This window comes from Labrus bergylta, chromosome 4, assembly GCF_963930695.1.
Source record: "Labrus bergylta chromosome 4, fLabBer1.1, whole genome shotgun sequence".
NCBI classification, from domain to species: domain Eukaryota; kingdom Metazoa; phylum Chordata; class Actinopteri; order Labriformes; family Labridae; genus Labrus; species Labrus bergylta.
The window spans coordinates 15,268,273-15,283,895 of record NC_089198.1 but is presented as its reverse complement, the minus strand read 5'-3'; the positions used below and the strand labels follow the sequence as shown (position 1 = coordinate 15,283,895).

At 39.2% G+C, this 15,623-nt stretch overlaps 1 protein-coding gene across 1 annotated transcript; it reads right to left on the bottom strand.

Annotated features, from left to right (window-relative positions):
- Positions 1-1,695: 1,695 nt before the first annotated feature.
- mfsd8l2 (major facilitator superfamily domain containing 8-like 2) lies at positions 1,696-14,471 on the bottom strand. Its single transcript, XM_029280202.2, has 11 exons — positions 14,070-14,471; positions 13,659-13,844; positions 12,786-12,848; positions 12,504-12,623; positions 12,177-12,256; positions 11,431-11,692; positions 7,762-7,835; positions 7,133-7,346; positions 6,088-6,210; positions 5,780-5,910; positions 1,696-4,502 (listed from the first exon to the last, which is right to left on the bottom strand). The coding sequence occupies exons 1-11, from the start codon at positions 14,143-14,145 to the stop codon at positions 4,422-4,424; spliced, it is 1,410 nt and encodes a 469-aa protein (XP_029136035.2). The 5' UTR covers positions 14,146-14,471; the 3' UTR covers positions 1,696-4,421.
- Between the last annotated feature and the right edge of the window lie 1,152 nt (positions 14,472-15,623).

Genomic DNA, 15,623 nt, shown 5'->3' with positions numbered 1-15,623 from the left:
GATTTGTCTTATTTACTAAATGAATGTGACTAAAAACCTGGAACACCAGTCTACAATCATCCCAAACATGACAGAGAAAAATAGATGCTGTGTGAATATGGTCAACCAGTCAAGCCCCTAAGTGTCCCGTTCTTCATCATAATTTTTTCTCTTCTTTTAGACCATGATTTAAAAGATGAATGTCATTCCACATCATGTATAAGGAAAATGTTTACTGATATGATAAATCACCTAAGATATAGGGATATTTTCTCATAGACTTCTATCAGTCTATATAATTGTGGTTATTGTAGTTTTAAAGCACTTTTTGACCTTGCTCTGTGAATGATGCTATACCAAATTAACTTTACTTACTTACTTACTTACTAACAATAACACATTTTTTGCATTCAATGGTTGCCCCCTAAAGGCCATGAGAATAATACAGGTTAAAGGTGCTTCTGCATTGGCTATACCATTTAAAATTGTGGGCTTTGTGCTCTTTTTTAAACGTATGTCTGCGGTTTAACAACATATTGTTGGGGAGATTTATTAGATTTAACTGCTGTCATCATTCTCAGCTTCACATTAACTTGTTGAATAAAGTGTGTGACAAATACTAGGGTAAGACTTTCTGTCCTCTACACACACACACACACACACACACACACACACACACACACACCTCAGTTCATTGTAGTGCAGAAACAACAGTCAACACAGAATAAAAAAACGGCTACCAAGATATTTTTACACTTGACAGAATATCTAAAATAAGTGCTCATGGCTGAGTTGTTCCTCCTCGAACGTGGCATGAAAACAGTTAGTATTTTGACAACAGAGTGAGCCATTTATAGTCACATCGTAGTACAACATGCAGATGCTCCACTGAGCTCCTGTACGTCTTCATCTGTTCAGCGTACCCAGGGTTTCCTCGCTACCATTACATAATGAAATTGTATCTTTGCCTTTTACTCCCCCTTAACAACTCTCCATCTCCAAAGCAACAGTCGTCCATGCTTCAGAGGAGTGATGTTGGATCAAATGGCTGTTCTGTGTTTCGTTAAATTTTCATAAGTTCTGCATCTGTGCCTATCTTTGATATATTTAACATAAAAGCTCTCGGGCTATTTATGTCCTTGGGGGGATGTTGTGCTGTCTCTATCTGAATCTGAAAATCAGTGCACAGTTGAATGCATCGATTCAGAGAGCTTGTTTCAAAGCAGGATCATCACAGCACAGCAGAAGTAGTTTGTCCCATTCTGGTATCCTCATTTTTTTACAGGTGTTTAGGTCCTACATCATCACAATTTTCAGCTACAAATGAACTGTTTTGTTTATTTTTATCTCTGATATTTGTCTACTTTCATTATCTGTGCGCTTCTCTCAGTGACGAGGACTTAAAAAAGAAGAAATGGGATAATTATTTCTTGAACAAAACTCTCAGAAGTCAGAATCTGATTTTTGTTTGGTCTCTGATAAAAATATTAAACATGTCACATGTTAACCTCCTGTCTAACTTCATAAAAAACATAAATTCATTAAGAAGGTGTGCAGGGTCCTTCTGATAAAATAAATGTTAACACAAACACTCTGGTTCTGTCAATGGACTTCCCATACATTGCCTTTTTACCTAAAAGCAATGCAAACTCTTAATCTACATTACAAGAAACAACACTACAATAAAAGGGAATCTTTTAATGGTTCATATGGATGTGCAATCATTGCTGGTAGTAAATATCATTTGGGTGAGTCAGCAGTTCCAAGATGCATTGCCCATGAGCATCTGTAGCCTCGCTCTACTACATTTCTTCCAAGCGGTAACCTCCGATGTTGAAAATGAAGCCAAAACAGAAGTGTCAAATCCTGCAGTTCGTCGAGTGTCCGCTTAAGGCTGGCTGCAGAAGCACCAGAAGTCATATACTCACCACATTTAAAAAAAGCCAGTTTTTACAGCAGAATTTAAGATGTTTACAGCCTGGTTAAAAAAACAAAATAGGTATTTTTAGCCCATGCCTCAATCGGCGCACACTGTACAGGGGGGTGGATTATTTATAACTCATCAGTTATGATTTCATGAAGGATAAGCATTACTCAAAATAAGGAACGACCTGAGTGACAGGCGGTGCAATGTAATGGTTTGTGAAGAGGCTTAAAACCAGTCTCTAGGTAAAATCTGTCTTCCAGCTCTTTGCCTGTTGTAGGTTGACTGAAAGTGAGGGTGAGACAGCATTTCAAGGATTGCGACAGCCACCGATGGGACTCCAAAGCCCCCTGCAGTGACAGATGGTTGACGTCACTCTTACAGTAGTCCCATAATATTTACACTCAATGATTTCTTCAAACATTTAATAGATTGTTGAAAAACTGTTGAAAAACAGCAAGTTTGCCAAAAGGCTCTTAAACACTATCTAGTCAATAAAATACTCTGCAGCTTACGAGCATTTTCACTGTTCAAAGCATGATTTCATCACTAGTTCACAATGACTACAGACGAAGACTAAAAAATAATAAAAGATGATGAAGTAGCCTGTTGTTCTCTGTAGCCACCATATATGAAAACTTATGAAACAACAAATGTTTTAGCTGCACCAGAGAGACTGAGAGCATCATGAAGCAACATTTTCATACTGCCTTATTCAAAGAGATGAAAATAACATAGGAATTTACTTTTAAATATAAGTAAGAACTAACTAAAGGGTCAATTACTTTCCCCTGTTTGTGGGGCAAATAGAATAGGATAGAATATATACTTTATCGCCAGGTGAATACAGTCTGTTAACTTTTCGCAGTGATATTTACTGTGAACCAATAGGAATCCAAAGTTTAAAAAGTAACTGTCAGCCATACACACCCAATCATACCAGACCACAAATTACTATATAAGCGGAGACGTCAGGCTAAATAGCAGCTAGGTATTCTTTTATTTATAAATGTAACTTTTAATTTCCAATATTAAAGGATTGTGTTAATTTTTGATTTATTTCTCCTTTGAAAAACTTACATGAACCTGTCTTAATAAATAATATCCTGTCAGCCTGAATAGTAACATCTTGAATGTTAAAGTGTTGCCTGATTGATGATTATTTAAACATGCACTTTTAATATTAATATTATTCAAATGAAAGTTTTCTGAGGTTTTAAAAAATGGTTTGGATATTGAAGTTGTTTTATCAGAGTCTCTGACACACGACAGCAGGAATGAAGCTAAAAGACGTACTCCTGTTCCCAAAAAAAATCAGGCTTGACCTCAATCTCTGCACCTTGTTATCTCTCTTAAAATGTCAAGCACCTGAATATGCTGATCAAGGCATGAAAGTACTTATATATATTATGTCCTCAAGTCCCCCAGATTAGAATTTTCATTTTGGGGCGGAAAAAGCCGGTGGAAAGCCAAACATCACCTGCTGAGTGTAGAGAGAACTGGAAAGGTTGCTGAGCCTTATCTGCAATTATGCAAAAAAAAAAAAAGGAATTGGCCAAACCCATGTTCATTGGTACAAAGAGAATGTACAATGCCTTCATGTTGCTTTAAGCATGTGGATGTGTAGCATACAGCACATCCTAGAGGAGAATAGAGGCAAGAACAGCTGACTACACACACTCACACCTTGTCATGTTTTAAAATATGAATACAGCCAATTAAAATTTTAAATCCCCCCTATAGTAAAAAGATAGAGACAGCTCATTAACAAGTATTTTTAAATGTTGGTTTTAATTTAGGAGCTTCTAATTTTCGCATAAGATATAGAGGAATAGTTTCAGATCATATCTATGTGTCTCCAAGGCTTGGTGTTTAAATTTAGCACTAAAAGAACACAGCTTCACTCCAACACTACAAATAAGTATCATGAAAATCTGTAAAGCTTCGCCTCTTTTTGACCCGCGTCTTCTATCAGCCACGCAGACACGCAGCTGCTAAGATGTTGACAACTCTACTTCTGCACCCATTGTGTCAACTGTTTCATTGTCAGCGACAGTTTCAGTTTTTTGTTGTTTTTTTTGCAAGTAGAGAACAAGAAGAAAGAATCAGGACAAGAAATGAAAATTTGATACGTGGGTCACATAGAAAAACCTGCTCTTTCATCTCTTCATCAACACCTGGGAATATAAATAGTTCTGTTTAAAAATAATGGCTTTCATCTTCAATTACGCCTCTGAATATTCAATGTGAGAGCAATGGTGCCCCCTTGTGTGAGATGTAATTAACAGTGTGATGGTGATTTGGATTCTAATCAAGTCTGACAACATACAGTGGTTTTACCTGTGAAGTGTGCTCACCTCTCTGGAAGGCTCTGAGTTACAGTATGTGTTTGATATTTTTTTAATTCAACTTTCATACAGTTTCCTCTGCAGTACACTTTTATTGATTCTGTTGGAAGTGCAGGCCAGTCCCTTCTGTTGGTCTTTAGCCTCATCGGATCGTCAGACTGACTGCAGCCCTACCCTCCGCTGTCACAGCTCTGGGCGCTCTGCACGGCCCTGGGCTCAGTCAGGCGCTCGTAGGAAAGAGCTGTCATAACCTGTGAAAATAAACCTGGTGATATGTCTTAAGAAAATACAGAGGGCAAAGAAGTGAAGGCTATGAAATATATGCTGAGTTAAAGATTTCTACAGTTTTTTTAGGTAAAAAAAGGCACAGACTTCAGCGCTTTGACTAGTTTCTAATGAGGAAGGTACACACAGACATGGGGGTGGGGGGGGGGATAAGAAGCTTTAACTATGTATGTCAATTCCAGCTCCCAGAGAGTATGAAATTGGAGCAGTAGTAGTCAAAAAAAAATTGGCAATCCCCTCAATTGCTTCCCTGCCAAGTGTTAGATAAGACGATTTATCCATCTCATGACGAAAGAATTACACAACTTATATTTCTGAGCAGTTAATATGAAGTTACAGCCACCAGCCAGTTAGCTTAGCTTAGCATGCAGGAAGTGACTTACAGTAGCACATAACTCCTCCTCGAACAAATACAAACAAATGGTTCTGTTTTAAACTTTTGATATGGTTTGAACTTAATTAAAATCACTTTTTTAAATAAGTAAACTCTACAGGTGTGAGTTGGCAAATTCTTCATATGAAGCTACGTACATCGAGCAGAGCTTTAGTGTAGAAGAGGTTGACTGTGCATGCATCCAATTCTTGTGTTTTCTTTTGGTGTGGAATAAAACATAAATATCATTTGTATGAGACACCTTTAAAGGCGTGAGAAGGTGAATTTTATTGTGGAGCTACAGCTAAACGAGCTAAGCTAAAAGAAATGAGGACACTAGCCTACCTCTGTCAGGAGGTTAAACAAATCTACCAGCGCCTCAAAAGCTAGCCAATAAAGACTTTATGTTGAATTTTGCATCCTTTTAAAATTGTATTTATTTACGCTTGGATTTGTAGCATTTGTAGGACAATAGTTGTTGTGTGCTTAAGAGGTGCTTTTGTAAGATTAAAAGAGAACTTAATTTAATTAAGAGTTGTATCAATCCCCTGAAATACTCTCCTAAGGTAGCAAGAAAATCAATAAAGTATTATCTTATCTTATCTTATCTTAAGCTAGCAAGATTTCGGTTGTTGGACAGAAGTCTCCTAAAGAACAAAATATTGCTTGCAATTTCCGCTTTTCAGCCTTATGCTAAGCTAACCGGCTGTTGAGGATGGTAACATATATCATAGTGACATGAAAGTGGTATAAATTGCCTAACGTCGCAGAGAGCAAGTGCGCCTTAGCCACATATTTTCAATCGTGTCCTTGTCCTGTATCATATAACACATTTTCTACCAGGTATTTAATGAGCTGTGTTGTACTTACTGAAATCATTAGGAGGAGAGCTAGCATCATGCCTAACATTATGTACAAATTATTGGTCAATCCTCCCGCCCACAAAGGACCCAAGATGGTGGCAAGGCCCCCCACAGAGCGTCTGACACCTTGGCTGAATCCTTTCAGTGAAGCATCACAAAAGAAAACAAAGGTTACTTTTCCATCTACAATCATTAAAATATGGCTCGGGATCACAGCATGTTTAAACGGTTTATTTGCTTCACATATGCTGAGCAGCAAGCTGTTGTTTGAATATGTTGAGCCGTGCAAACAGAGCCAATGTAAAATGAGCCAACCCTGTGTTTTCTCTGCAGTCACTTTGGAGAAGAGAGACACCTGAGACACGGCCACGAAGGGAAGACCCAGCAGCTGCAGAAACACCCCGATGATGAAGGCAGACAGCTCCCATCTATAACCACCTGGAAGGGGCAGAAAAATGAAACCCTGGATTACTGAATTATTGTGGTTTGCCCTGAAATTATGACTTATGATACATGTCGTAAGAATTGGTTTAACAGCCTTTAATATATTAGTAAGTATAACATAGCCAAAATGAAATCCATATATTTAAAGATCTGATGAAGCCAGGATTAAATGCTGTTGCTTTTGCCATGTGTTGATGGAGATTCAAAGTGTGCAACAGATCCTACTTCAATTGTCCATCCCCTCTTCTCTCGTTTTTTTTAAATCCTTCCACAAATGGTTTGGCAGCACCAGAGATAGCTCTATCTGAAAATGAAACCCCTGCCAAGCTGGCATACACCACATTTTTGTTCTCTGCTGCTTTGCATCATGCGCACTCATGTTGATGTATATGTGAGCCCACTCAAACTGTTGGATGTCCCTGAAAGCTACAAGTCTTTCATCATATAATGAAAAAGCAAATTTAACAACCACACAAAAATAAACTATTTTATTCCCACAGGTATCTGCCTTCCTTTGTGTGCCGTTTTTAACCCTGGCTGTAACAAAAAAGTAAACAAATGCAGGATATGCTTTAACAAAAAGCATTTTTGTCTAATTAGATTACTGTAATCCTGTTATGTGTACCCGGCTCCCCCCAGCTCCAGCACCTGTCACATGTAATAAGAGCGATAAACGTGACAAACTGTAACAGACGCAAGCCAACATGAACATACAGGATCCAGTGCGCCTGTGATCTCCTGCTGGCCTGAGTGATATCATTTACTGAGCACATTCAGCCTGTGTGTAACCTAATATGGCTGCCCTGCGCGTACACACCACCCCAGAGAAAGATTTGGCAAAAGAACATGAGGCCTTTTGAATCCAGTGTGTGTCATTTTGTGTGTGTTTGTATGTTTTCCCCGGACAGGTTAGCACCTCGTGGGTTGCAGAGGAAGACAAGGCACCAGATACAGGCGGTACAGCAGATGACCAGGCCCACGGCCAGCACAACGCGGTCCGCCACCTTCTTGCTCAGCCAGCGCACGAAGAAGAAGCCCAGGATGACCTCCACCCCGCACAGGCTGTACATCAGGCTGTTGCCCAGCTCGTCGAAGCCGAAGTAGCGCTGCGTCAGAGGAGTCACCATCGTCTGAGGGAATTTTTTTTAAACATGTAAGCAAGGTCGGTCAGTTAGATGAGGTGGAGTTTTGTGTCCATCAAAGGCCCCATTCAGTTCTGATCAAAAGAATGTTCTGATTTTAAATTGAAAGGATTACATAATCCAGGTCAGGATTGTTTGATTATTCAATAAGCAGAGTTTAATGAGAAAAGAGATGGCCTCATTATATTCATGTCAGGGACAAATAGATAGATTATGTACCGTAGTTACATCAGCTCCTGTTTGAGTGTTTAATGATTATTTTCTCTAAGTGACAGCACACATCTTTGCAGGTTTTATGGCTCAGATTGAGGAAGTTTGGGCGAAGCTAGGGGTAAAATAGTGTGACATTGTGTGAAATGCTTGGAAACTCCAGCTGATGGATCTCAACGGTAGCTGCTCTCACCTCCAGCGCTGTCTGATTGAAGAGAGTGATGAACTGAGCTGTGAGCAGAACAACCACCTCCTCTCTCAGGAACTCTGCACAGGGAGAGACAGAGAGAGATACTGAAGAACGAGAGATAATCATAAACCAAGCTCAAGTGGTAGCATTAAATCGAAAGTTTCAAACGGCGAGTTGGGTTGAGATGAAGAGAAAGATAAAGAAGTTTGAAGAGAAAAGAAAACCTTGAAATCTGAAAGTCGTAATCCTAAAATTGAAAGAGACGGGCGTGACCATCCCGGCTGGTTGGTCATGTTGATCCCCTCAGTCCAACAAACTGACTATTTCTTTTTCTATAGATAAGAGAGATCTCAGTGTTCCCTGTTTCTCATGTCCAAAACACGGTAACATAATAATAAGAAATTCACATTTTTATACCAGCTTTCCTGGAACAAAAACCCCCTTATGGACTTGGAGAGGAACAAAAATGAGCTGGGCTTGCAGCTAAATTTGGAAGAAAGTGCCAGATGGCTGGAGGAATGGCTTGATATTACAGTGTGTGATCTGCTATGGTCCAGATCTTTCTGTTTAATTATTTATATGAAAATATTTGTTTAACTTTTGCATTTACAGGATAGCATGTATCTATAGCATGGCTGTATTCTATTTTATGTATGGTTGATATGGGTTTAAACATTATAATATAGGAGAAATGTGTCTAAAAGTGATGTATTATTGCAGTTAAACAAAGCTTGGGCACTTAGAGGAGAAAGGATTTCAAAATTCATTTTAAAGATGGGAGATTTTGGCTCCCTTGTCCAAGACAAGTTCCAACAACATCATTTTTCATTACTTGGAATCACGCTGCCAGGTTCTCACCCATTATTCTATTCCTCATGTCAGATTAACCTGCTGAACTCCTCAAACAAATAACCAGCTACAAACATGATTTGGTTTAGTTAGACAGCTGAAGAGAGGCAATGTTTGGCAGGAGAGAGTAGGATGACATGAAGCCAAGGGCCGAGGTCGGATTCCAACCCATGGTCGCTTCAATGAGTGACTATATAGACTCTGTACATGGGGCGCATGACATAGGCCTAACTTTATTATGATTTATTACGATTTTTAAAAATTAGCCCTATGTGCTTTATTGAGACTCTAATGGTGGTAGGCAACAAACGCTAACTTGTAGCTTAGCTTAACTACTTCTTAGGTAAGCTAGCTGTTTCCCCTGGTTCCAATATTTATTCTAAGCTAAGATAATTGACGGCTGGCTGTAGTATTAAGTGTACAAACATGTGAGGGAACAATCTTATCATAAAGTTTTTCAATCGCTTCTCTAAGATCATTTTTAAATCATTACTTAAATTGCTACCTACTCGAGGTCACTCTATTTCTCCAAATAAAAAATAAATACTCCTCGTCTAACTCCTATTCCCATTCCTTTTCCATAACCAGAAAATTATCTTTATGCTTAGCTGGGCTAACTTGCAGATGACTGTGACTTGATATTTAGCATATATGTGGGGTGGCTTTGGCTCAGTGGTTGTGTTGTCTTTCAACTGGAAAGTCCAGGAGGTTCGATCCCCAGCTACTGCAGCCGCTTGGGTAAGAAACTGTACCCAAAATTGCTCCGACTGCTACATCGGCATTGTGTGAATGTGTTTTAGTGGGATTAGTTAATAGTGATGGATGCTGTACGTAGTAGCCTTTGCCATCAGCGTATGAATGTAGACAGGCGCTGCCGGTGTTGTATGAAATGCACAAATCCCACCAGAAATGCAACAACTTGATGAAAGCTGGTGAAAGATGTGCCTGAGTGTTAAAGATTCCTCACTCACACAGATCAAGTCAGGGAGGATCAATAATTCAAGAGAGTGAACACCAGACTCATGTAACGGCTAACAGACACAGCTACAGTATGAACCAAAGCTGCAGATATCCCCTGGTTTCACTCCAGAGTTTCTCCTGCTGTAGATTTTCTCCCCAACAAAAAGGAATCAATAAGAAGAATGTTGGTCACATCACCAATTCTGTCTCCATTTCATCCACAAGTCAACCACAGCAAGCCAGTCAATACAAAAGGAAGTCTGCCATCCATTCCCCTTTGCCACATCTTCAAAGAGTGAGAGAATCGATATTGAGGTTTGACACACACACACACACTCCAACAAACACACTGCAACAAAGTAAAGCTAATCAATAATGACACACAATCACTGCCTGCATCCTATGTAAACTTAATCCAATAAGACACCTGGCATCATACGTATACAACACGCTGACTTAAACCAGAAACACACACACACTCACAAGTACAATCAATACACAAGGAATCCGATCCGACACGCCACAAAAAATTCTCAGGGGGATCTGGAAGGGTGGAAAGTGTGTGTAGGTATGAACAAGTTTCCAGGTAAAAGTGTGCTTACAGGTAAAAGTCTTTGTGCAGGTATAAGGAGGTTTGCAGGTATATTTTATAAAAAAAAGTTCATGCAGGTAAAAGTGTTTGGGCAGTTAAGAGTGAGTGAAAGTAAAAGTTTGCCTGCAGGTGTGTAATTATGTGTCCCACAGACATTTTTAAAGGAAATTTTTAAAGGACATTTGGGGAAACAATCATGGAGATTTGTTCCTGGTCTTTTGGGAGGTGAATTTTAGAGAACTTTGTGGAAAAGCTCTGAATTCTTCCTGGGAACAGTCGTGGGGAAATATTTTGGAGAAATTTCCTTAAAAAGGCGGAAATATATGGAATTTTTGGGGAAATTATTGAGATTTTTCTGCAAATTTTCTCAGTAGTTTCGGTAATTTAAGGAAATGTTGTCAAAAACATCTTGTGGAATTTCTATTGCTTATTTCTGTCAGGAATTCTTGTTGGCAATTTTTTATATTTTTCAGGCAATCTGAAAGAATCTCTGGAATTTCTGAAAGTTTTGGGGAATTTTTCATCAGAATTGACAGGAAATTATGAGTTTTTCTTGTGAAATCTTGTCTTATTTTCTCCAGAAGTTCTCCAAGAGTGTTGGTTATTTTTATTAAATTCCTGGGAATTTCCATTAAATTATCCACAGCTTTTTTGGAAATTTTCTTTTGGAAATTTCAGGATTTTTTACAGGCATTTTTATTGAATATTCCTAGGAATTTCTGGGACCATTGAATCTTCAGGAATTGTGTGAATTTTCAATGGAATGTTTGGGGAATTTAGGGAACTTTTTCCCAGAAATTATACTGAGATTTCAAATAATTAGTTTAGGAGTTTCATCAGAAAAAAATCAGAATCAGAACTTTCATGAAGTCTTGCCAAAAAAAATTATTCAAGAAAGTGATTTTTGTCAACTCTTTTTGTAAATTTTATGGGAAATTTATTTTGCAGCTTTGGGCATTTTCTTTAATCAAAACTGTTGGGGAATGTGCCCCAAAAAAATCCTGGACTATTCAGAAACTTCCATTGATACATTTATAAGAAAATTCTCTTGAATTATCGTTTGAAGTTTCACAGAAAATGTTCTTCAATTTTTTATAATTCCCTGGAACTTTTGAGAATTTTCTTCAGGAATCTTAGCCAAGTTGTTGGAAAATTGTTGGGAATTTTTTATTTTTTTAAATTTGTCTGAAAGTATTGGCAATTTAATACAGAATATTTATCAGTTTTCCTGAAATATCATGGCACATGACAAGCAGTCTACAGTCACTCACCTCTGCTAACACTGAAGTTCTCAAAGGGGTTCAAACCCTGCATCCTGGACGAGGTGGAGGTCCCTAATTCGTCAGAGTTGACAGCTCTGTAAATCTGCACTGGCTCCTCATCGGACCCCATCAGCGGGGCCTCCTCCTCATAACCATCCTCTTGTTTCATCTCCACCATCACTGCAACCCCCTCCGAACTGTTGGGTGGTATATCCCAGTACATTACCAGGACGACAAACTGGAGCAGCACCCATAAAAGGCACATAAAGATCTGACAGAAAAAAAAATATCCTTAAAATTATACTTGACATTTTCCTGAAGATTCAAGTTCAGCTGCAAAGAAATGTTTTTTAGTACAATCCTGGAAAACTCTCAGGAGAGATTAAGGATTCAAGGAGGAGAGTGTTCAATAAATAAAGAAACCGGCAGAGTGGTAAAAAACATGCAGTGTCCTATTATGTGGGAAAATTGTAAGTAGGTGTGTGAGCTTTGTTCTATCTCATTTAAGCCTCATCTGTTCTAAAGGTGTTTTATTCTTAGACTCATGAGACAGAAATTAATCAATACGGGTTGTTACCGGCCTGAGTATGGCTGCAGGCATTTTGTATTCTTATACCTCAGAGCAGAACAAAGAAGAAAAAACATTTGAGAAAAGACTATGGTACAGAATGTAGAGCGACTTTTTCTGAGGATTGTTTCTGTATTCATACGGCTTTCAGAGAACCTCAGATTACTGATTATGTGAAGGCTGTTACCCCAGGAGATGTGTATTTGTTCACAACAAAGGGCCCCAGTTCGAAATCACACAGCCGCAGGAACAGGTTGAACGCCGGCCCTGGAGAGACAGAGAGGAGGAAATGCTTTAAAGAGTAGTTGGAATCAAAAGAGGATGTGAGAAGACAGTAGCCACCACCTCAGTGATTTTTATCGAGTGCCTCTTCCTCACAGTTAAACTTGAACCTCAAAGAGAACATAACCAAATATGTCTTAGTGTCTGATAGTTCTGACGGTACAGAGGAGGTGCAGAGAGGTGAGATGACACCTCACCCACTCTAGGGTAAGATAAAGGGAGAAAAACTGACCGACAAGGAGGCCAGCTTGTCGACAGGCCATGATGGCTGCAAAGATACCAGCACGCTCCTCTGGCCTAGTGCTCCGAGTTAGGAAACCAAAGATGGAGGAGCCGGCTCCTGCACCGATCCCTGAGAGGAAAGCATCACCCTTCTGTTAAAACTTTCACAACACACACACACAGGACCATAGAAGAAAGGATTTGGATGATAAATCATGACATTGAAGTTTGTGAAATACACTGTGTGTGTGTGTGTGTGTGTGTGTGTGTGTGTGTGTGTGTGTGTGCTCACCTGCTACAAGACGACTACATAACAACAGCCACTTTGAATATCCTATAAAATACATGAAGTTACCTGAGGAAAGGCAAAAGTTAAAGAGTTCAAATCATGAATCTCCAGTGTAAAACAAATAATGCATCATTTAAACCCAGTACAGCCATCTGATGAACTTGCATCATGGCTTGAATATCAAAAAGAAAGCATTACCTATACAAATGGTAACTGCTCAAATCTCCCTTTTCAGTGCTGTGAATTTAGTGGATTATTACCAGATGTGAAACTACAAGGTAAACATTATACCCACTAATTATCGTCATCCTCACAAATCATCAGTTTTGCTATTTTGTACTGCTGGACAAATATCACAAATGACCCTCCGAAGGATTTATCGCAGAGTAAAAGTAATAATACAGCTGAGGTAGAGTGTGTTAGCCACCAGCATGACTGGGGTTGCTTAATTGAAATTAAGTTTGATACACCAGTGTTTTTTGGCCATCATAGTTTGAAATAATCACCATATGGACAAAAGAGTGGACAAGAACATAGGCCTATTTGTGAACAGCAAACATGATGAAGCAGTTTCCGCATGCAGCATTGCATTGCAGGACCAAAATGACATAACCCCCGCCGATTCCCTTTTCAGGAATATTTCCTGCTGAGTTCTCAGAGGCCCTCACCCCCTCTTCATGCGAAAACTGTACCATGGGGCTGGAAGGATCAATTCATAAATTCATACATAAAATTCCTTGTGCAGTTAAAACATTGTGTAAAGATGTTGCCTAAACATCAGCCACAGTTTGAATGTCACACAAGTTGTTTATACAAGTGACTTCTTAAATCTGAACGTCTGTGTCATGTGATTTGTCTCGAGCTTTAATTACTCACCAGCAATCTCAAAAAGATTGGAGAAAAGGATGATGGACTTTGTAGTTTTGCTCCGGTCTGACCAGAGCCCAAAAAGGGGGCCTGTCAGGAGCCCACTCAGACTGAAAGCAGACAGACCCAGACCGAGGAAATATGGAGGGGCCTCCAGGATCTGTAGATACCTCCATATTGTCGGCAGAATGACAGCTGAAAGCAGCAGAGCGAGATATGAGGGAGGAAGAGCGAGGAGGTAAAGGAGGGAGACGAGTAACTGACAAGCCTCATTTAACCACAGAGAAAACAGATTTTAATTAAAGCAGAAGCTGTATCCTCTGTGATGTGTGCTCACAGCCAAAATGTCAGGCAGATTCTGCTCTAATGAGACCATTATCTCATGTCTTCAAGTCCATAAAGCTGTCATTATGAGCTTACCGTACTCGATGCCGCTCAGCATAAATATCAGCCCAATGGTGAGAAAAGTTAGATTCCTCTTTCGGTGATTATCCATCCTGTTTGGTGATTTTCTGCCTTTTATTCACCAAACTATGTCTGTGTGTGTTGCTGACAAACGGTCAGCAGCATAATCAGATAACAGGAGTCACTATGTGTCCAATTACAACGGCTGGCCTGCTGGTAATCAGAGGCATTTGTCTCACTCCTTTTAAGAGGCATCTCAGATCTTAAAAAAAGAGAGATTTGAAGGCTTCTCCTGGAGTCAACGTTCAGCAGGATGGACACCAAAAACTGTGTAAAAAAAAAGCAAAAACAGAATCAACAAGCAAAACAGCACAGAACAGGTTGAAATAGTTGCAGCAGTCTGTTTCCATCAGGAATTTATGTTAAAGGTGAAATACTGTTTGAGTCACGTCGGCAGTGCAACACCATACTGTGAGCCTCGCGGTCAAGGCAATGTCTCAGGTTACCAGGTGAGGTAAAGTACACTGAGCTTTATACATTTTTAATCTTGTTTGCTTCAGTTTCATCAAACGAATCCCACCTACTGGGGAAGAAATATACCTGCACTTCCAGCTTTCTCTTATAGGTTTTTGCACTGTTACAAAAAGAGACTCCATTTGCCCATTTTCTCATATAATACATCAGCAGGTAATAAAAACATACAGCTCATAAAATAGATCAGATCAACCAGGATTACATTTCCCTGAATATGAAGCCTAACACCAGAAAGAGTGATAAAGGGTTGAGTAAAATATTCTGCATCACTTGATTGTATTCAATACTGAATAAATTAGGTATGACACCGCTGTCTGCTTTATTGAAAGGCTGGCTCCATTTTCAAGCTGCTCCGCTGCTCTATGCCTTAGGCTTGTTATATTAAACAGAACTGTCACCAAGTTAATACCGCCACATGTTTTTTTCCCCCAGCAACCCATGAATAATACAGAGACTTTCAATTGTTTGAATAACACATATAAACTCTCTGCACTCATATCAGAGAGTGTTGGGACTTTCTGAGAGCTCATCATGAAGATGAATAATCGGGTCAGGATCTCCACTGTATGTATGTGTTTGTGTGTTAATGAATGTAAAGGGGAATTATCTGGCATTTCATCACAACTTTACAACTTTTCATACAAATTTCATCAAGTGTGTGGTGTTGGAGATTATTGAGCTGCATGTGATAAAATAAATCAAATACATTTTGCAGTAGCTGATGACCAAACCTCATTCAAATTTCAACAGTGATTTATACTTCAACTACTTTATTTTGCCTTTTTGAGGCATTTCATTGGAAATAATACACACATACAGGTCGGGATCAGCAAAGAGGTAGAAAGTAACATTATGACCACAGGGGGCGTCAAAATCTAGATGAAAGTTCCTCACAGTAGCTGAGTTTTATTGTCCACTAGCTTTTCAGCAGGAATTTGTTAAACACAGGAAACCAGTCCATGTGGATGAACGCAATCCTCTGTGTTGCAGGATCCAGTCTGCGGACGTCTAATGAAGAGTTTGCGTTAATGAATC